The 14,557-nt window shown below is 44.0% G+C and overlaps 1 protein-coding gene across 2 annotated transcripts in view; it reads left to right on the top strand.

Moving 5' to 3' along the window:
- The window catches only part of LOC135553260 (rho GTPase-activating protein 42), a 240,268-nt gene that overhangs the window by 151,827 nt on the left and 73,884 nt on the right, over positions 1-14,557 (top strand). For both annotated transcript variants that reach the window (XM_064985435.1, XM_064985434.1), the window contains 4 exons: positions 2,284-2,368; positions 2,735-2,793; positions 6,742-6,847; positions 7,125-7,284. In XM_064985435.1, coding sequence (XP_064841507.1) covers positions 2,284-2,368; positions 2,735-2,793; positions 6,742-6,847; positions 7,125-7,284 — 410 coding nt within the window. The remainder of the gene's footprint in view (positions 1-2,283; positions 2,369-2,734; positions 2,794-6,741; positions 6,848-7,124; positions 7,285-14,557) is intronic.

The following is a 14,557-nucleotide window of genomic DNA, read 5'->3' as shown; positions in this document are numbered from 1 at the left end:
AGTGTTGACCCCACATACAACCAGTGTTGACCCCACCACATACAACCAGTGTTGACCCCACCACATACAACCAGTGTTGACCCCACCACATACAACCAGTGTTGACCCCACCACATACAACCAGTGTTGACCCCACCACATACAACCAGTGTTGACCCCACCACATACAACCAGTGTTGACCCCACATACAACCAGTGTTGACCCTACCACATACAACCAGTGTTGACCCCACCACATACAACCAGTGTTGACCCCACATACAACCAGTGTTGACCCCACCACATACAACCAGTGTTGACCCCACATACAACCAGTGTTGACCCCACCACATACAACCAGTGTTGACCCCACATACAACCAGTGTTGACCCTACCACATACAACCAGTGTTGACCCCACCACATACAACCAGTGTTGACCCCACATACAACCAGTGTTGACCCCACCACATACAACCAGTGTTGACCCCACCACATACAACCACTGTTGACGCCACCACATACAACCAGTGTTGACCCCACCACATACAACCAGTGTTGACCCCACCACATACAACCAGTGTTGACCCCACCACATACAACCAGTGTTGACCCCACCACATACAACCAGTGTTGACCCCACCACATACAACCAGTGTTGACCCCACCACATACAACCAGTGTTGACCCCACCACATACAACCAGTGTTGACCCCACCACATACAACCAGTGTTGACCCCACATACAACCAGTGTTGACCCCACCACATACAACCAGTGTTGACCCCACCACATACAACCAGTGTTGACCCCACCACATACAACCAGTGTTGACCCCACCACATACAACCAGTGTTGACCCCACCACATATAACCAGTGTTGACCCCACCACATACAACCAGTGTTGACCCCACATACAACCAGTGTTGACCTCACCACATACAACCAGTGTTGACCCCACCACATACCACCAGTGTTGACCCCACCACATACAACCAGTGTTGACCCCACCACATACAACCAGTGTTGACCCCACCACATACAACCAGTGTTGATATGGGGGAGGGAAAGCTGTCACCTCCAGGTAGGTGTTTGTCCCCCTGTGTGCTGAGGGTGTCAGGTTCTTGTCCGGTTCTGGCATTTAGGTCGCCACAGACTAGTACATGTCCCTGGGCCTGGAAAAGATTGACTTCCTCCTCTAGGATGGAGAAGCTGTCTTCATTAAAGTATGGTGATTCTAGTGGGGGGATATAGGTAGCACACAGGAGGACATTTTTCTCTGTTAGAATAATTTCCTTTTGAATTTCTAGCCAAATGTAGAATGTTCCTGTTTTGATTCATTTAATGTAGTGAGTTATGTCTGCTCTATACCAAATTAGCATACCACCTGAGTCCCTTCACTGTTTCACTGGTAGTTTGGTGGATGGGACTACCAGCTCTCTGTAACCTAGAGGGCAACCAGTGGGTCCGTCTCCTCTGTACCAGGTTTCTTGCAGGATGACAATGTCTGTATTACCGATTTCTTTGGTGAAGTCTGGGTTTCTGCTCTTTAGGCCAAAGGCAGATGACCTCAGGCCTTGGATATTCCAGGATATTCTCTCTCCATATTTGTTCCTTCTGTAACCTTAGTGGCATCGGTTGGTCTGTAGGACTCCGTTTAGATTATGCTGTCTATCATCCACCTCAGAGGGACCTCTAGTTTTCACTGAAGTCAAAAGTGAGAGAGTCAGCTGTGTCAGACAATGTATTGTATATATATAAAACTGAAATAGGATAACTTGTAAGGCCAAGCAAACCTTTCATAACCCATAGACCTACATAGATGCGTTACAAACCCTTCATAACCCATAGACCTACATAGATGCGTTACAAACCCTTCATAACCCATAGACCTACATAGATGCGTTACAAACCCTTCATAACCCATAGACCTACATAGATTCTTTACAAACCTTTCATAACCCATAGACCTACATAGATGCTTTACAAACCTTCATAACCCATAGACCTACATAGATGCTTTACAAACCTTCATAACCCATAGACCTACATAGATTCTTTACAAACCTTTCATAACCCATAGACCTACATAGATTCTTTACAAACCTTTCATAACCCATAGACCTACATAGATTCTTTACAAACCCTTCATAACCCATAGACCTACATAGATGCTTTACAAAGACTTCATCAGTGAAGTCACACTGTATATTTTAAGTGCACTACTGAGCTGTGTTCTGGAACAGGTCAGTCAGGTACAGTGTAATTGTGTAAATGGTTGTGTTGTTGTTTTGTATCCCGTAGCAACCAAGGCTCCAGTTGATATGAACCTGGACCCAGACACCTGGGACAACAAGACCATCACCAGCGGCCTGAAGAATTACCTCAGGTACGCACACACACACACACACACACACACACACACGCACACAGATATGCATGGACCTAGTGAATTAGCTGAGGTCATGTTGCCCTACCAGTTGCTCCCTGCTCCTCCCTGGCTAGGAATCATCATGACATTGCTTAATGCCTTCCTGAAACCCTCCCATCCTTGGTCAACCAGTGTGTGTGTGTGTGTGTGCGTGCGTGGGTGTGTGTGTGCACGCACTTGCATACTCCCTATCTAAGATTGTAAAAGCATGTTTTTGGTGTAAGCGTTATCTGGAGGGAGTTTTCACCATTGTTAACGCTGGAAAAGGGTGGATAGTTGAGACGTACGTCTCCCTCCTCTTCATGTTCCCTTTTCATCCACCAGGTGTCTCTCTGAGCCTCTGCTGACCTTTAAGCTCCACAAAGACTTCATCATGGCTGTCAGTAAGTAATACAATGGGGAGAGATTATCAGCACACAGCTGACCTGCAACACCACTAACCAAACCCTGACCCTAACCCTGACCATAACCCTTACCCTAACCCTGACCCTAACCCTGACCCTAACCCTTACCCTAACCCTGACCCTAACCCTTACCCTAACCCTGACCCTAACCCTTACCTTAACCCTGACCCTAACCCTGACCCTAACCCTTATCTTAACCCTGACCCTAACCCTGACCCTAACCCTGACCCTAACCCTTACCTTAACCCTGACCCTAACCCTGACCCTAACCCTGACCCTAACCCTTACCTTAACCCTGACCCTAACCCTTACCTTAACCCTGACCCTAACCCTTACCTTAACCCTGACCCTAACCCTTACCTTAACCCTGACCTAAACCCTTACCTTAACCCTGACCCTAACCCTTACCTTAACCCTGACCTTAACCCTTACCTTAACCCTGACCCTAACCCTTACCTTAACCCTTACCTAAACCCTGACCCTAACCCTTTCCTTAGCCCTAAAGCCTTAACTAGGAACACTGACTAGGAACGCTAACTAGGAACGCTGACTGGGAACGCTGACTAGGAACACTGACTAGGAACACTGACTAGGAACGCTGACTGGGAACGCTGACTGGGAACGCTGACTAGGAATACTAACTGGGAACGCTGACTAGGAACGCTGACTGGGAACACTAACTGGGAATGCTGACTGGGAACGCTGACTGGGAACGCTGACTAGGAATACTAACTGGGAACGCTGACTAGGAACGCTGACTGGGAACACTAACTGGGAACGCTGACTGGGAACGCTGACCAGGAACGCTGACTAGGAACACTAACTGGGAACGCTGACTGGGAACACTAACTGGGAACGCTGACTGGGAACGCTGACAATGAACACTTACTGGGAACGCTGACTAGGAACACTAACTGGGAACGCTGACTAGGAACGCTGACTAGGAACACTAACTGGGAACGCTGACTAGGAACGCTGACTGGGAACACTAACTGGGAACGCTGACCAGGAACACTGACTGGGAACGCTGACTAGGAACACTAACTGGGAACGCTGACTGGGAACGCTGACAATGAACACTTACTGGGAACGCTGACTAGGAACACTAACTGGGAACGCTGACTAGGAACACTAACTGGGAACACTGACTGGGAACGCTGACTAGGAACACTAACTGGGAACACTGACTAGGAACGCTGACTAGGAACGCTGACTGGGAACACTAACTGGGAACGCTGACCAGGAACACTGACTGGGAACGCTGACTAGGAACACTAACTGGGAACGCTGACTGGGAACGCTGACAATGAACACTTACTGGGAACGCTGACTAGGAATACTAACTGGGAACGCTGACTAGGAACACTAACTGGGAACGCTGACTAGGAATACTAACTGGGAACGCTGACTAGGAACGCTGACCAGGACCGCTATCTAGGAATGCTGACTAGGAACACTGACTGGGAACGCTGCCTAGGAATGCTGAATAGAAACGCTGACTAGGAACGCTGACTCGGAACACTGACTAGGAACGCTGACGAGGAACGCTGACCAGGAACGCTGACTAGGAACACTGACTAGGAACACTGACTAGGAACACTAACTAGGAACGCTGACTAGGAACACTGACTAGGAACACTGACTAGGAACACTGACTAGGAACGCTGACTAGGAACGCTGACTAGGAACACTGACTAGGAACATTAACTAGGAACGCTGACTAGGAACGCTGACTCGAAACACTGACTAGGAACATTAACTAGGAACGCTGACTAGGAACGCTGACCAGGACCGCTATCTAGGAACGCTGACTAGGACCCCTGACCAGGACCGCTGACCAAGATCACTGACCAGGAACGCTGACCAGGACTGCTGACCAAGATCACTGACCAAGAACGCTGACTGGGAACGCTGACCAAGATCGCTGACCAGGAACGCTGACTAGGACCGCTGACCAAGATCGCTGACCAGGAACGCTGACCAGGAATGCTGACTAGGAACGCTGACCAGGACCGCTATCTAGGAACGCTGACTAGGACCGCTGACCAGGACCGCTGACCAGGAACACTGACTAGGAACGCTGACTAGGAACGCTGACCAAGATCGCTGACCAAGATCGTTGACCAGGAACGCTGACTAGGAACGCTGACTAGGAACACTGACTAGGAACGCTGACTAGGAACACTGACTAGGAACACTGACTAGGAACGCTGACTAGGAACACTGACTAGGAACGCTGACTAGGAACGCTGACTAGGAACACTGACTAGGAACGCTGACTAGGAACACTGACTAGGAACACTGACTAGGAACACTGACTAGGAACGCTGACTAGGAACACTGACTAGGAACACTGACTAGGAACGCTGACTAGGAACACTGACTAGGAACACTGACTGTTGTGTAACTGTCGCTCTCTTCTTGTCCCACGACTCACTTCATTTGTCTGTCAGCTGTGCTTTTGTATTTTTTTGTGTTTTTGTTTTGTACTAAATTGCAACATACAACAAAAAAACATTTAAGATATTTTGACGATAGATTGTTTTTGCATGTTACATAGAAAAACATGAGCATGTAATCAAAAACAAGCAGCCATGAAGCTGTCAGTGTGTTTATCATGACTCTGTCCCCAATCTCCCCCACCTCCCCCTCCTCCCCAATCTCCCCCGCCCTCCCCCATCTCCACCCTCTCCCCCTCCTCCCCCTTCTTCCCCTTCTCCGCCTCTCCGCCTCCTCCCCCGTCCTCCCCCTCTCCCCCTCCTCTGCCTCTCCCCCTCCTCCCCCCGTCCTCCCCCTTCTCCGCCTCTCCCCCTACTCCCCCGTCCTCCCCCTTCTCCGCCTCTCCCCCTACTCCCCCGTCCTCCCCCTTCTCTGCCTCTCCCCCTCCTCCCCCGTCCTCCCCCTTCTTCCCCTTCTCTGCCTCTCCCCGTCCTCCCCCTTCTTCCCCTTCTCTGCCCCTCCCCCTCCCCGTCCTCCCCCTTCTTCCCCTCCTCTGCCTCTCCCCCTCCTCCCCCGTCCTCCCCCTTCTTCCCCTTCTCTGCCTCTCCCCCTACTCCCCCGTCCTCCCCCTTCTCCGCCTCTCCCCCTCCTCACCCGTCCTCCCCCTTCTTCCCCTTCTCTGCCTCTCCCCCTACTCCCCCGTCCTCCCCCTTCTCCGCCTCTCCCCCTCCTCCCCCGTCCTCCCCCTTCTTCCCCTTATCTGCCTCTCCCCCTCCTCCCCTGTCCTCCCCCTTCTTCCCCTTCTCTGCCTCTCCCCCTCCTCCCCCGTCCTCCCCCTTCTTCCCCTTCTCTGCCTCTCCCCCTACTCTCTCGTCCTCCCCCTTCTCCGCCTCTCCCCCTCCTCCCCGTCCTACCCCTTCTTCCCATTCTCTGCCTCTCCCCCTACTCCCCCGTCCTCCCCCTTCTTCCCCTTCTCTGCCTCTCCCCCTCCTCCCCCTTCTTCCCCTTCTCTGCCTCTCCCCCTCCTCCCCCGTCCTCCCCCTTCTTCCCCTTCTCTGCCTCTCCCCCTACTCCCCCGTCCTCCCCCTTCTCCGCCTCTCCCCCTCCTCCCCCCGTCCTCCCCCTTCTTCCCATTCTCTGCCTCTCCCCCTACTCCCCCGTCCTCCCCCTTCTTCCCCTTCTCTGCCTCTCCCCCTCCTACCCCGTCCTCCCCCTTCTTCCCATTCTCTGCCTCTCCCCCTACTCCCCCGTCCTCCCCCTTCTTCCCCTTCTCTGCCTCTCCCCCTCCTACCCCGTCCTCCCCCTTCTTCCCATTCTCTGCCTCTCCCCCTACTCCCCCGTCCTCCCCCTTCTTCCCCTTCTCTGCCTCTCCCCCTCCTCCCCTTCTTCCCCTTCTCTGCCTCTCCCCCTTCTTCCCCTTCTCTGCCTCTCCCCCTTCTTCCCCTTCTCTGCCTCTCACCCTCCTCCCCCCTCCTCCCCCCTCCCCAGAGTGTGAAGACCAGAACTACAGGGTTAGGGCCGTCCATGCCTTGGTCCACAAGCTGCCTGAAAGGAACAAGGAGATGATGGAGCTACTGATCAAACACCTCGTCACGTAGGTCTCTCCTAACTGACCAGTCTAAAATCACATCGTAAATCTATTGTTGTGTAGGGAGATGTCACACTTCACCCATCAGTCTCACAATCTGTAGGTCCTGCTGCCTTTAAGATGAATGCACTCTAACTAAGTCTCTCTGGATAAGAGAATCTGCTAAGTGACTGAAGTGAAAACATTGTGTTCGAATGTTTGTTCACGCGGGGGCATAAATAATGTAGCGTGATATTGAAACCTTATACCATCCTGTCTGATCTGTCTGTCTCCTGCCTGACAGAGTGTCCACCCACAGCCAGTTCAACCTGATGACGGTGTCCAACCTGGGCGTGATCTTCGGGCCCACGTTGATGAGGTCACAGGAGGAGACGGTGGCTGCCATGATGAACATTAAGTTCCAGAACATCGTGGTGGAGATTCTCATCGAGAACTTTGACAAGGCAAGAGAGTTTCTGGTTTCTTTGAAATCAGACTGAAATATTGAGCCTGTAAAAACATTTAGTTTGCTGGTAGCGCTTCTGGTCCTGGGTATACGTATGTGTCATGTCTTGGGGCTATAGTAGGGTTTTATAGGTATTTAGGTATGTATCATGTCTTGGGGCTATAGTAGGGTTTTATAGGTATTTAGGTATGTATCATGTCTTGGGGCTATAGTAGGGTTTTATAGGTATTTAGGTATGTATCATGTCTTGGGCCTATAGTAGGGTTTTATAGGTATTTAGGTATGTATCATGTCTTGGGCCTATAGTAGGAGGTTTTAGGTATTTAGGTATGTATTGTCTTGGGCCTATAGGGGTTTTATGGTATCATGTCTTGGGCCTATAGTAGGGTTTTATAGGTATTTAGGTATGTATCATGTCTTGGGCCTTTTATAGTATGTCTTGGGTTTTATAGGTATTTAGGTATGTATCATGTCTTGGGCCTATAGTAGGGTTTTATAGGTATTTAGGTATGTATCATGTCTTGGGCCTATAGTAGGGTTTTATAGGTATTTAGGTATGTATCATGTCTTGGGCCTATAGTAGGAGTTTTATAGATATTTAGGTATGTATCATGTCTTGGGCCTATAGTAGGGTTTTATAGGTATTTAGGTATGTATCATGTCTTGGGCCTATAGTAGGGTTTTATAGGTATTTAGGTATGTATCATGTCTTGGGCCTATAGTAGGGTTTTATAGGTATTTAGGTATGTATCATGTCTTGGGCCTATAGTAGGGTTTTATAGGTATTTAGGTATGTATCATGTCTTGGGGCTATAGTAGGGTTTTATAGGTTTTAGGTATGTATCATGTCTTGGGGCTATAGTTTTATAGGTAGGGTTTTATATGTATCATGTCTTGGGCCTATAGTAGGGTTTTATAGGTATTTAGGTATGTATCATGTCTTGGGCCTATAGTAGGGTTTTATAGGTATTTAGGTATGTATCATGTCTTGGGCCTATAGTAGGGTTTTATAGGTATTTAGGTATGTATCATGTCTTGGGCCTATAGTAGGGTTTTATAGGTATTTAGGTATGTATCATGTCTTGGGCCTATAGTAGGGTTTTATAGGTATTTAGGTATGTATCATGTCTTGGGCCTATAGTAGGGTTTTATAGGTATTTAGGTATGTATCATGTCTTGGGCCTATAGTAGGGTTTTATAGGTATTTAGGTATGTATCATGTCTTGGGCCTATAGTAGGGTTTTATGTCTTGGGGCTATAGGGGTATTTAGGTATGTATCATGTCTTGGGCCTATAGTAGGGTTTTATAGGTATTTAGGTATGTATCATGTCTTGGGCCTATAGTAGGGTTTTATAGGTATTTAGGTATGTATCATGTCTTGGGCCTATAGTAGGGTTTTATAGGTATTTAGGTATGTATCATGTCTTGGGCCTATAGTAGGGTTTTATAGGTATTTAGGTATGTATCATGTCTTGGGCCTATAGTAGGGTTTTATAGGTATTTAGGTATGTATCATGTCTTGGGCCTATAGTAGGGTTTTATAGGTATTTAGGTATGTATCATGTCTTGGGCCTATAGTAGGGTTTTATAGGTATTTAGGTATGTATCATGTCTTGGGCCTATAGTAGGGTTTTATAGGTATTTAGGTATGTATCATGTCTTGGGCCTATAGTAGGGTTTTATAGGTATTTAGGTATGTATCATGTCTTGGGCCTATAGTAGGGTTTTATAGGTATTTAGGTATGTATCATGTCTTGGGCCTATAGTAGGGTTTTATAGGTATTTAGGTATGTATCATGTCTTGGGCCTATAGTAGGGTTTTATAGGTATTTAGGTATGTATCATGTCTTGGGCCTATAGTAGGGTTTTATAGGTATTTAGGTATGTATCATGTCTTGGGCCTATAGTAGGGTTTTATAGGTATTTAGGTATGTATCATGTCTTGGGCCTATAGTAGGGTTTTATAGGTATTTAGGTATGTATCATGTCTTGGGCCTATAGTAGGGTTTTATAGGTATTTAGGTATGTATCATGTCTTGGGCCTATAGTAGGGTTTTATAGGTATTTAGGTATTCATGTCTTGGGCCTATAGTAGGGTTTTATAGGTATTTAGGTATGTATCATGTCTTGGGCCTATAGTAGGGTTTTATATTTAGGTATTTAGGTATGTATTTTATAGGTATTTAGGTATGTATCATGTCTTGGGCCTATAGTAGGGTTTTATGTCTTGGGCCTATAGTAGGGTTTTATAGGTATTTAGGTATGTATCATGTCTTGGGCCTATAGTAGGGTTTTATAGGTATTTAGGTATGTATCATGTCTTGGGCCTATAGTAGGGTTTTATAGGTATTTAGGTATGTATCATGTCTTGGGCCTATAGTAGGGTTTTATAGGTATTTAGGTATGTATCATGTCTTGGGCCTATAGTAGGGTTTTATAGGTATTTAGGTATGTATCATGTCTTGGGCCTATAGTAGTTTTTAGGTTTTATAGGTTTTATAGGTATTTAGGTATGTATCATGTCTTGGGCCTATAGTAGGGTTTTATAGGTATTTAGGTATGTATCATGTCTTGGGCCTATAGTAGGGTTTTATAGGTATTTAGGTATGTATCATGTCTTGGGCCTATAGTAGGGTTTTATAGGTATTTAGGTATGTATCATGTCTTGGGCCTATAGTAGGGTTTTATAGGTATTTAGGTATGTATCATGTCTTGGGCCTATAGTAGGGTTTTATAGGTATTTAGGTATGTATCATGTCTTGGGCCTATAGTAGGGTTTTATAGGTATTTAGGTATGTATCATGTCTTGGGCCTATAGTAGGGTTTTATAGGTATTTAGGTATGTATCATGTCTTGGGCCTATAGTAGGGTTTATAGGTATTTAGGTATGTATCATGTCTTGGGCCTATAGTAGGGTTTTATAGGTATTTAGGTATGTATCATGTCTTGGGCCTATAGTAGGGTTTTATAGGTATTTAGGTATGTATCATGTCTTGGGCCTATAGTAGGGTTTTATAGGTATTTAGGTATGTATCATGTCTTGGGCCTATAGTAGGGTTTTATAGGTATTTAGGTATGTATCATGTCTTGGGCCTATAGTAGGGTTTTATAGGTATTTAGGTATGTATCATGTCTTGGGCCTATAGTAGGGTTTTATAGGTATTTAGGTATGTATCATGTCTTGGGCCTATAGTAGGGTTTTATAGGTATTTAGGTATTTAGTCTTGGGCCTATAGTTTTATGTATCATGTCTTGGGCCTATAGTAGGGTTTTATAGGTATTTAGGTATGTATCATGTCTTGGGCCTATAGTAGGGTTTTATAGGTATTTAGGTATGTATCATGTCTTGGGCCTATAGTAGGGTTTTATAGGTATTTAGGTATTTCATGTCTTGGGCCTATAGTAGGGTTTTATGTCTTGGGTCTTGGGCCTATAGTAGGGTTTTATAGGTATTTAGGTATGTATCATGTCTTGGGCCTATAGTAGGGTTTTATAGGTATTTAGGTATGTATCATGTCTTGGGCCTATAGTAGGGTTTTAGGTAGGTATTTAGGTATGTATCATGTCTTGGGCCTATAGTAGGGTTTTATAGGTATTTAGGTATGTTTAGGTATGTATCATGTCTTGGGCCTATAGTAGGGTTTTATAGGTATTTAGGTATGTATCATGTCTTGGGCCTATAGTAGGGTTTTATAGGTATTTAGGTATGTATCATGTCTTGGGCCTATAGTAGGGTTTTATAGGTATTTAGGTATGTATCATGTCTTGGGCCTATAGTAGGGTTTTATAGGTATTTAGGTATGTATCATGTCTTGGGCCTATAGTAGGGTTTTATAGGTATTTAGGTATGTATCATGTCTTGGGCCTATAGTAGGGTTTTATAGGTATTTAGGTATGTATCATGTCTTGGGCCTATAGTAGGGTTTTATAGGTATTTAGGTATGTATCATGTCTTGGGCCTATAGTAGGGTTTTATAGGTATTTAGGTATGTATCATGTCTTGGGGCTATAGTAGGGTTTTATAGGTATTTAGGTATGTATCATGTCTTGGGCCTATAGTAGGGTTTTATAGGTATTTAGGTATGTATCATGTCTTGGGCCTATAGTAGGGTTTTATAGGTATTTAGGTATGTATCATGTCTTGGGCCTATAGTAGGGTTTTATAGGTATTTAGTATCATGTCTTGGGCCTATAGTATTTTATAGGTATTTAGGTATGTATCATGTCTTGGGCCTATAGTAGGGTTTTATAGGTATTTATGTCTTGGGCCTATAGTAGGGTTTTATAGGTATTTAGGTATGTATCATGTCTTGGGCCTATAGTAGGGTTTTATAGGTATTTAGGTATGTATCATGTCTTGGGCCTATAGTAGGGTTTTATAGGTATTTAGGTATGTATCATGTCTTGGGCCTATAGTAGGGTTTTATAGGTATTTAGGTATGTATCATGTCTTGGGCCTATAGTAGGGTTTTATAGGTATTTAGGTATGTATCATGTCTTGGGCCTATAGTAGGGTTTTATAGGTATTTAGGTATGTATCATGTCTTGGGCCTATAGTAGGGTTTTATAGGTATTTAGGTATGTATCATGTCTTGGGCCTATAGTAGGGTTTTATAGGTATTTAGGTATGTATTTTATAGGTATTTAGGTATGTATCATGTCTTGGGCCTATAGTAGGGTTTTATAGGTATTTAGGTATGTATCATGTCTTGGGCCTATAGTAGGGTTTTATAGGTATTTAGGTATGTATCATGTCTTGGGCCTATAGTAGGGTTTTATAGGTATTTAGGTATGTATCATGTCTTGGGCCTATAGTAGGGTTTTATAGGTATTTCAGTATTTCTTGGGCCATATAGGGGTTTTATTTTTAGGTATGTATCATGTCTTGGGCCTATAGTAGGGTTTTATAGGTATTTAGGTATGTATCATGTCTTGGGCCTATAGTAGGGTTTTATAGGTATTTAGGTATGTATCATGTCTTGGGCCTATAGTAGGGTTTTATAGGTATTTAGGTATGTATCATGTCTTGGGCCTATAGTAGGGTTTTATAGGTATTTAGGTATGTATCATGTCTTGGGCCTATAGTAGGGTTTTATAGGTATTTAGGTATGTATCATGTCTTGGGCCTATAGTAGGGTTTTATAGGTATTTAGGTATGTATCATGTCTTGGGCCTATAGTAGGGTTTTATAGGTATTTAGGTATGTATCATGTCTTGGGCCTATAGTAGGGTTTTATAGGTATTTAGGTATGTATCATGTCTTGGGCCTATAGTAGGGTTTTATAGGTATTTAGGTATGTATCATGTCTTGGGCCTATAGTAGGGTTTTATAGGTATTTAGGTATGTATCATGTCTTGGGCCTATAGTAGGGTTTTATAGGTATTTAGGTATGTATCATGTCTTGGGCCTATAGTAGGGTTTTATAGGTATTTAGGTATGTATCATGTCTTGGGCCTATAGTAGGGTTTTATAGGTATTTAGGTATGTATCATGTCTTGGGCCTATAGTAGGAGGTTTTAGGTATTTAGGTATGTATCATGTCTTGGGCCTATAGTAGGGTTTTATAGGTATTTAGGTATGTATCATGTCTTGGGCCTATAGTAGGGTTTTATAGGTATTTAGGTATGTATCATGTCTTGGGCCTATAGTAGGGTTTTATAGGTATTTAGGTATGTATCATGTCTTGGGCCTATAGTAGGGTTTTATATAGGTATGTATCATGTCTTGGGCCTATAGTAGGGTTTTATAGTATTTAGGTATGTATCATGTCTTGGGCCTATAGTAGGGTTTTATAGGTATTTAGGTATGTATCATGTCTTGGGCCTATAGTAGGGTTTTATAGGTATTTAGGTATGTATCATGTCTTGGGCCTATAGTAGGGTTTTATAGGTATTTAGGTATGTATCATGTCTTGGGCCTATAGTAGGGTTTTATAGGTATTTAGGTATGTATCATGTCTTGGGCCTATAGTAGGGTTTTATAGGTATTTAGGTATGTATCATGTCTTGGGCCTATAGTAGGGTTTTATAGGTATTTAGGTATGTATCATGTCTTGGGCCTATAGTAGGGTTTTATAGGTATTTAGGTATGTATCATGTCTTGGGCCTATAGTAGGGTTTTATAGGTATTTAGGTATGTATCATGTCTTGGGCCTATAGTAGGGTTTTATAGGTATTTAGGTATGTATCATGTCTTGGGCCTATAGTAGGGTTTTATAGGTATTTAGGTATGTATTTTATAGGTATTTAGGTATGTATCATGTCTTGGGCCTATAGTAGGGTTTTATAGGTATTTAGGTATGTATCATGTCTTGGGCCTATAGTAGGGTTTTATAGGTATTTAGGTATGTATCATGTCTTGGGCCTATAGTAGGGTTTTATAGGTATTTAGGTATGTATCATGTCTTGGGCCTATAGTAGGGTTTTGTCTTGGGCCTATAGTATAGGTATTTAGGTATGTATCATGTCTTGGGCCTATAGTAGGGTTTTATAGGTATTTAGGTATGTATCATGTCTTGGGCCTATAGTAGGGTTTTATAGGTATTTAGGTATGTATCATGTCTTGGGCCTATAGTAGGGTTTTATAGGTATTTAGGTATGTATCATGTCTTGGGCCTATAGTAGGGTTTTATAGGTATTTAGGTATGTATCATGTCTTGGGCCTATAGTAGGGTTTTAGGTAGGTATTTAGGTATGTATCATGTCTTGGGCTATAGTAGGGTTTTATAGGTATTTAGGTATGTATCATGTCTTGGGCCTATAGTAGGGTTTTATAGGTATTTAGGTATGTATCATGTCTTGGGCCTATAGTAGGGTTTTATAGGTATTTAGGTATGTATCATGACTTGGGCCTATAGTAGGGGTTTTTAGGTATTTAGGTATGTATCATGTCTTGGGCCTATAGTAGGGTTTTTATAGGTATTTAGGTATGTATCATGTCTTGGGCCTATAGTAGGGTTTTATAGGTATTTAGGTATGTATCATGTCTTGGGCCTATAGTAGGGTTTTATAGGTATTTAGGTATGTATCATGTCTTGGGCCTATAGTAGGGTTTTATAGGTATTTAGGTATGTATCATGTCTTGGGCCTATAGTAGGGTTTTATAGGTATTTAGGTATGTATCATGTCTTGGGCCTATAGTAGGGTTTTATAGGTATTTAGGTATGTATCATGTCTTGGGCCTATAGTAGGGTTTTATAGGTATTTAGGTATGTATCATGTCTTGGGGTTTTATAGGTATTTAGGTATGTATCTATAGTAGGGTTTTATA

Source organism: Oncorhynchus masou, chromosome 13, assembly GCF_036934945.1.
Source record: "Oncorhynchus masou masou isolate Uvic2021 chromosome 13, UVic_Omas_1.1, whole genome shotgun sequence".
Taxonomy (NCBI): Eukaryota; Metazoa; Chordata; class Actinopteri; order Salmoniformes; family Salmonidae; genus Oncorhynchus; species Oncorhynchus masou.
The sequence above is the reverse complement of the archived record's forward strand: the minus strand, read 5'-3'. Positions and strand labels throughout refer to the sequence as shown.